This window comes from Python bivittatus, unplaced genomic scaffold (genome assembly GCF_059951505.1).
Source record: "Python bivittatus isolate LINGU-HERP-01145 unplaced genomic scaffold, Pbiv_v1 ctg000160_np1212, whole genome shotgun sequence".
NCBI lineage: Eukaryota > Metazoa > Chordata > Lepidosauria > Squamata > Pythonidae > Python > Python bivittatus.
In genome coordinates this window covers 2679399-2687808 of record NW_028277076.1, presented here as the reverse complement: position 1 = coordinate 2687808, position 8410 = coordinate 2679399, and the positions used below count along the sequence as shown (strand labels likewise).

The 8410-nt window shown below is 43.7% G+C and overlaps 1 protein-coding gene across 1 annotated transcript in view; it reads right to left on the bottom strand.

The window, feature by feature from the left end:
- Positions 1 to 5815: 5815 nt before the first annotated feature.
- BRINP1 (BMP/retinoic acid inducible neural specific 1) overlaps positions 5816 to 8410 on the bottom strand; it is a 35138-nt gene continuing 32543 nt past the window's right edge. The window contains exon 7 of the mRNA XM_007423833.3: positions 5816 to 7383. Within this exon, the coding sequence (XP_007423895.1) occupies positions 6243 to 7383 (1141 nt within the window). The 3' untranslated portion in view covers positions 5816 to 6242. The remainder of the gene's footprint in view (positions 7384 to 8410) is intronic.

Below are 8410 nucleotides of genomic sequence, written 5' to 3'. Positions count from 1 at the left end.
TGTCCAGCGACGGGGGTTTCATGAGCAGATCAAATCAGTAGTTAGGCTTCAGGGAAATCACTCTAAGCATGCTCATTTTACAGGTTTAGCAGATAAATTGCACATTTTTCTTCCCTTCAAAGGAAAGGCGTACCTCTGTGGTTCTGGGTTTTTTTTTAAGTTTCATTTTCTAACCATACTTCCCTTCCTGCATGGTTCTTAGATATGCTAGTCTCATTGTTCCTTTGGATTCCTTTCCTTCATTATAGGTCCTTCTGCAAAGCGAACCTCAGGATGACTTTTCAAAACCAGGCAAACAACAATACTGTGAGTTTTACATGCTGTCGAATCCATAGCCCGCATTGGTGTGCCAGTGTGATGCTGTTTTCTTCGACAGGATTAAATAAATCTTCAGTGATACTAAAGCTGGTCCATAGTTGCCCACATGGCTGCTTGTAGGCATCAAAAGTGGCTTCGGGTTGAGCTGAAATCAGGATGAGAAGACTTTCAGAAGCTATTCTTATGCCAGAGTTGGGCAATTTGTCACCCTATGAAACTTTAATAAGCCATCAGGCAATCCAAGATGGGTGGGGTAGGGAGAGATTCCACTTTTAAATGCCTTTTGTAGAAGTAGGATTTTTTCCGACACACACTCCATCTAATCTTCCAACTGTCTCAGCCCCCACAATTTATCTGATGTCAGAAGTGTACATATGAGAGTTTCATGTGTATTGTATAAGCAGCTTATTATACACTTCCCTACATAATAATGCAGTTATCTCGCAGTAAAACCCTGAGTGTTAAGACAAATTTATTCTGTAGTGACAAATTTAGGTCAGGCTCGCAAATAGGAATAGACAGATTGATGGGCCAAGCAGAAAACCAGGAGAGAAATTGACTTCTCTTGAAAGTAGCAATTGCACAGCTGACCAGACTAGATCACAGACTTTTATTGGAAGCTCCCTGGCAGTTAAACGAGTCCTCTATTTTCCCTGACAGCCAGTTTGGTACAGTGGTTAAGGCATCAAGCTAGAAACTGGGAGGCTGTGAGTTCTAGTCCTGCCTTGGACACAAAGCCAACTGGGTGACCTTGGGCCAGTCCCTCCCTCTCGACCCTAGGAAGCAGGCAATGGCACCCCACTTCTGAAGTCTTGCCAAGAAAACTGTGGGGACTTGTCCAGGCAGTCACCAGGAGTCAACACTGACTTGAAGGTGCACACACACACTCACACACAATTTTCCCCAAGAGATACTTTTCCTTTCAGGAGACAAGGTATTTTAGGGAGGACTAGGAGAGTTTGAACCAAGAAGGTAGCAAACATCTCTATTCTATAATGTTTTATAAACATAAGATGGCTCTGTCCAGATAGACCCAACCCAAAGTCTGTTAATGGTAGTTCCTGGGAATAGGTCCATCAACATAGTCCCCCATCAACACTTTCATGGTGTGCTGTAAGCAGGAAAGGAGGCTGCTTCTGACTGGCTGTGTATGCCAGGCAGTGCTTTCTCCCAAAGAACTGCTATTTCTGGAGTTGGAAAAGCTCTTTTTTCCAGATGTCCTGCAAACCGTTAGCCCTTCATCCCTCCAATGTGTGCTTCAGGTAGAGGCTGAGACATCTGCACACCTCTAGCTGGAGCCAGATGCATTATTTGAAGAGAATGAGGTTTGGTCAACACAATCTCTCGTGCTCAGTGCAATTTGCATTTGGGCTTGAAATAGACATGTGGCATAAATCCCCCCAGTTTAAGATGCCCCTAGCTCCCCAGCCCTCCAGATCCCCCAAGATAAGCTGACCAAGAAGGCTGAATTCCAGGTGAGAATGTTCATGGAAAGCTGGCTGACGTGTTTGTAGTAAGGCCCTGATTCCAAAGATAAGTCCCACATAAGAAAACAGTGAGTAAACTGGAGGTGAGAGGTGAGCGCTTCTAAGAAAGAAGTACAGATCTGGACTGAAAACTATGTCCCTTGCCCATCCAAGGTGGTTGCTTGTCAGTGCTATGTGTTTGCTCTTCCGCCCTATCTGCAGAAAGCCCCTTCAAGTTATGGACCCTTAATGCAAATGCCACAGGCTTTTGCCTTTGCATCATCAATTAGAAGGGCACCAAGCCAACTGGCAGCTCTTGGTGGTGGCTGTCACCTTGAGGCCAAGGTAGTCTTTACAACTGAACCTGGAAGATCTGTATTCAGGAACTGCTGGGTTTAATTTCCAGGCAGACAGCTGTAGCTATATTGGGTCTGGATGCATTGGTGAGCCTTTGGGTACAATGTCCGGGTGAGCTGGGAGTTGCCACGGGTGTTCTTCTCTCATCTCCATTAATGTGGAGAACCATGGGCTCCTGAGCCCAGAATGTGGAGAGGATAGTTTGAGCTGCTTACCTTGCACATGTGTTGGATAGCACTGGGAAAAGCAGATATGCACAGAGCAGTTCTTTCAGGCATCGTTAATCGTCTTTGCTCTGTTTTCTTGGGACTGGGAGAGGTGTTTCCCTGTAGCACTGAAGGTGTTACCTAGTCAGGTAATGAAACGTTTGCAAGAAAACAACCAAGCTCAGAGAACCCCAAGGACTCCATGTGTTTCACTTGTTTGAGGTTTGCTAACATGAATGAGTTGGCAGATGGACAAGCTGCCCATCTAGCTGAGACCTTGTGAAAATCCTTTGCATGTAGGATCCATTCTCCTGGTGACAACCAGTTTCCCATGGGATTTAGCTACCTTCTTGATGAGCTCTACTGATTTGGATCAGAGGTGTTTTTCCCACCCGACATTAAATGTGTGGTTTCCCTCTGCAGGACCTTTAACCTGGATCTGCTTTGATGATCTGGGTGGATTTCTACACCGAACGAAAAGTCATCTCCTCCTCTTCAGCAGTCTGGTTAAGCAACTAGTGTGAATGCTGCTGTCGTTTTCAGCAAAATTCGAGAAGAAACTGATGAGAAAGAACTACAGTTGCTAGAGCCCCCAACTCCCCTCTATAGGGACCGGGGTCCTTCCCAGCATTTCATGTAGCAGCTAATTAAAGAGCTCCTCTCATTTCCATGGTAACCTCAGACATCACTCTCAGGCCTTCTCCAAGTGGGCATTCAACATGGCTGCTTTAGCATCAACATACTAATAAGTTGCTCCTGCACGTAGCCAACTAGACAGTAATTGAATCAGAGAGAGAGAATTCACCCCAGTGTGGTGTAGTGTTTAAGGTGGTGAACTAAGACGGGGCAGACCCAGGTTCTAGGTCTCGCTTAGCCATGGAAGCCAGCTGGATGACTTCAAGCCAGTCACTCTCTCTCAGTCTGGGAAGTCAAAAAACATCAATCTATCAACTTGCACTAGACCATGGTAGTAGTTCATGGACCATGATCTTCAATGAACAAGGCATCGTCCTGTAGTGGATTGATGTAGGAAGGTAGGTAGATAGTTGGCGGATGGATGGATGGATGGATGGATGGATGGATGGATGGATGGATGGGCAGAGCCAGGCAGAATGGAAGAAAGCTATATACTTTTTGAGAGATCTGACATGAAGCAGTGATCTCTTGCATTGGCTGTCAAGGATGGGGTACTTGTAGACTAAATGTGGGTTGGACTTCATTTCTCATAATCCCACCGCCAGCCAACCAGTATATATTGTACAGCTGGCACCATATCACTTGGCCTTGGGGCTGCTAGATTTGGTTTGCAAACATCTAGAGGATCAAGAAGGCGTTTGCTACTTTGTAGTGGTTATCTGGATTTCTCCAGCCCATCTTCACTTTCCTATGCAAGCCCATCATGCTGAATAATTTTTAGGAAGCCTGAAGTTGTGTGTTATCCAATGTTAGGCAACCTGACTAAAGACTGAAAAGCCAATAAATTCCTTATCTGGTCTAGTTTTGCTAAACCATTGAGATCCAACTTTCTTTTTCTATTCTTTAAAGACTGGAAATCTTTCAATAACAGATCGTGATCTTGAGTCAAACTTTCCTGCTATGATTTGGGAATCTAAAATGTTTCTTATTGCTTCAGTGTTTTTATAGTCACCTGTATGTGTTTCTACATAATTCTCTTTAAAAACTCAGCAAGCTTAAAGGTGAATAAAAATGAATAATGGCTCTAAGGAGTCTCTGTTTTAATTCCCTTTCTATGATGCCCCACTGCAGCCCACAAAATGATTTCAGCATGTGCTTTCAGGGGTTTTTATCCACTGCATAGTGTTAAGAGGTAGCTGATGGCTCCTTTAAAATGGAGATAAATCAAATAAAACAAGAAACAGAAGACAGATTTTTTTTTTCTGTAAGCCTGATTTAGAACACACTCTTCTTTTCTGAGCATTCACACTCATCAAAATCAGTATTTGCTCATTCTTGGCCACCTGGAGAATGCGCTTGTTGATGGTTGGTCAAATAGATACTTATGAGGATTGTTGAGCAGTCATGTGTAGCAAGAGTGGAAGAAAGTGCTAGCTCATATGGGTGCTTGGCAACATAATTCACTCTGCAAAGTACCCCCACCCATGATGTGAGTTATGTAGGATTATGGAGATGTCCTCCAGTCTACAGGGGAGCTACCAGAAAGATAAGAACAAGGATCATGCAAGTTGTAAGGCCACGGAAGGGAAAGTTTCTCTGGATCCAACAAAACACAGAAGCAAAGCAACGTGGGAGAAGGTTTCCAGATGGGGATGTGGACGTAGGTTTGATATGATGCCTAGGAAATCAGTGGATAAAAGCAAAGGTAGAAATGGTATATTTGCTTCCATATTGCTGCAAAGATTGCATAGGTCCTTGTCAAGCATCTGTAACACTAGACCGACACATTAATGCTCTATAAAGAAAGAGCGCTGATAAGGGTGTTTAGATAATGCCATCACCTCACTGTTGACCATGTCCATTACTTCAGGCACCATCATCTACCAGGAAGCACACACACCTGGCATCAATGAGAAACTCTTATGCTGCTTGCTGGGGCGTCATTCTCAATGAATAAAAATAGACATGTGTAAGTCATAGGCTTCTATGGGAGGCAGGGGGAATCAAAGCATGACATCTTCACGATGCCATCATTTATGAAATCACATTAGACTAGGACAAAATTGAGGCATTCACATGATTGCCTCTTTGGGTACGTGTTGTCATTCTGATATCATGGTTTGTTACGGCCATCCCTGGGGCTGGTTTTAACTGCATGTCTGTCATCTATGGTCCCTTAGCCCACAAATCCAATGAGTTTTACTTCCATACATATTTAGGATCATATCACCGAGGTGAAAATAGATCCTCCATATTTCAACTGATGGAAAATCATTCATGGGAAAGTGATTGAACTCAGCTTATACCCAACGCTGTGGAGAAATGGGAAACCAGGAGAACTAATGCAAACACACAGTTTGCTTCAGTTTGCTTCCGTATCAATTCAATCTGCATTTTCAGATCTAGTCATCAAATTAAATCAATCCGATTGGGAAAGTCAGGCCTTCCCGTGCATGTGAAAAAGGCCATCAAATTGAAGGACCAATTCAGAAGCAGCCAATTCCATGAGACAATTTATACTGAATCGATTTGATTCAGAAAGTCAACTCAGTTTGGAAACTCGATAGTACCACCTCCAGATCTAATCTGCACATAGCCCTAATTCAAATTCTCCTTCTTTTTAAACAGATTATTGCACAGTCTAGCAACATGGTCACAATTTGCCCCCTTCATGTCAGGACAACAGCTTCATCTCAGGATGGCAGAAAAATGATTCAGAATAAAACTGCTATAACACTTCACAAAAGAAATATCTTTTATCTTTGGCCATTAACCCCCACCAGGAGAAATGGCAATTCTTTGTACATGTACACAGAATTTTCTCTCTTCCACACTCTTTCCCTTTATCGTCTTCTATTTGGCACCTGCATAGCTGAAATCTTTACAATTACATACAAGAGATCTCAAAAGAACGTCTTTTCCCCACCCGTCTCTGCTGCTTCAAAATCCTACTGAGCGATAACCTTACGGAAATTCACATCCTGGTCTCTTTTTTGTGATTACAGGAGCAACAAAATATGCTCATCTCGTTTACATGGCTGTTCCAACAAATTTCTTTTCCTTTCCCAATGAACGATGACCTTCCTCTCTCCCCTCCCACTCTTCTGTATATTAATTACATTTTACATTTTTTTTCATATTTTTGCTTAAATCTTTTTCCTCTTTTTTTTTTTAAACGTTGGTTGTTTTCCTTTGTTTGTGTGTGTGTATGTTTACAGCAAAAGGATTAGTTTGTATACATAAGTACATAAAATTGGGGTTAGCAGAGTTTGGCTGTCATCTGATCTGACTGTTTAAGGATCTCAGTGTTGTACAAATCCAGCGCGTGGTTCACACGGATGATCTCAGTGTTGGTCAGTTTCAGACGGTGTTTGAGCATACAAGAGAAGAGATCCAGCTGGGGTTTTCCAGGGGCTACTGGAGGTGCCAATCTGTTGATTCGGTCCCGTATATCCAACATCAGTAACATGACAGAGGAAGAGGAGTAGAACTGCCCACCTTGCGTGTAGGACTGGTTGACTTGTTGCACAGCACTGCGCAACAGATCAGCGTTGAAGCGTAAGCTGTATCCAAACACCTGAATGTCTGAAATTTTGATGTAGAACTGGCGCTTGTTCGGATCAGAAAGGTCCACAGGCCCTTGACCAGTCTCGTTGCGCATCAAGGAGGGCAACCGAGTCCGGCTGCGTAGGTAGATGTGGACGGTCTCAAAAAACGTTTTCCACCGGTTTCCCAGCAAGAGAGTCCAGTTGTAGCACTGGCTGTTCTGCAGGCGGATTTTCTCCCAACGTGGGTAGCCAAACTCTCCAAACGGCATGTTCCAACCTTCTGAGTGGCTCCCGCTGAAAGGGTTGACATAGACAAAGAACATGGGGTCCAGGCTACTGTTGCGCATCTGGCAGATACGCATGGAGATCCCAATGACCATGTGGATGAAGTCCATCCGGTTCTTGTTGCTCTTTAAGGTAAGGGACATGCGCCTGCGCCACCTAGGGTCAAAGAAAGTGTCCAGGCGGATCTCATTGCTGATGAAAGTAGTGTGGACATACAAGCGGGAATCCATCTTTTGCAGGAGGTACTTCAGCTCCAGGTCCTGGAAGTCCAAATCGGTCTCAAAGCTGATGAACTGCTCACTGCGCTCAGAGTCCACGTTCTGGGGCTCGCAGCGACCCCGAGAGAGGCGGTAGCCCTTGTTGCATGAGCCACAGAGGGAGATGTTGGCCAAGCTACACATGGCACAGCTGTTGTTGCCTCCAATGATGCACGGGATTGGCCGCTGGCACAGGCTGGTGCTGCCATGGCAGACACAGCTCCGTTGACTCTCCAGAAAGGTCCCCCAGAACCCATTCTCATTGCAGTAGAGCAAAGACTGGACTCGAGATAGCCACTGCTGTATCGTCCTACAATTGAGAAATCATAGACTATAATAAGTTGTCTCTTACAGTCCACAAACTTACATCTCTAAGTACTCTGGAGAAAACTCAACAGCTGTGTTAACACCAGAGCAGTTTCCCCAGCTTAGTTACACACCTTATAATCAACTAAAAGCATGAGTTTCTGCAAAACCACCTCTCCCATTATAAGTTTCTCAGATCACCACCCATAAATCAAGCTCCACTTCTGATAATTCCATGAAGATCATAGCGCCATATAGTTTTCTTAGCAACAATGAAGAAATGGTTACCACGGCCTTCTCTTGAAATGCTTTTTGATCTTCCATTCTAGGCTACTGTCTTTGGCTTTCCTGACAGTCCCTTTGGAAGATCAGCAATGGCCAGTTAAACTGATGCATTAACTCCTTCTTTAATGCTTCTCTCACATGCAAAATTGTAATTTTTATCTGGGATTTTTCTTTTGCACATTGCTGACCTAAAGGTGTCACCCACCTAGGCGAATGGTGGGCATGGAAGTTTCCAGCCTTCTTCTGATAAAACATGCAAAAAGCTGAGCAGCTTCACAACACACCAAACATCTACATTGCCTTCCTGAGGGTCTCCAAAGTCTTATTCTATGCTCCTAGGTGAATTTGGGAATTATTTCCAACCCTGCTGGCTTATTAGATCTGATCTGAACTTTGGGCTAACATCTCATCCTGCCATTTCTCAGCTTTTCCTGTTTGCAACAGCTGCCCGTGCTTCCCTAAAAAAAATTATTTTTTTTTAAAAATATATATATATATAGGCCAGCCCCTTCAATCTATTGCTTCCTCCAGTCAATTGCTTAGCCCAAGGCCTTGTAAATCATGCAACGCTCCCCATGCAGAAATTACAAAACCAGCAAAAACAGAAATGAATCTGCAGCTTGCTTCCCTTTTCCATTTGAGTCACCTCTGGTTTTGTTTTTAATTAATGCATTGACAGGGCTTGTTTTGCAAACAAAATTCTAGATGTGCAAAAAAAAAAAAAAAAGGCAGAAGCAAATAAGAGT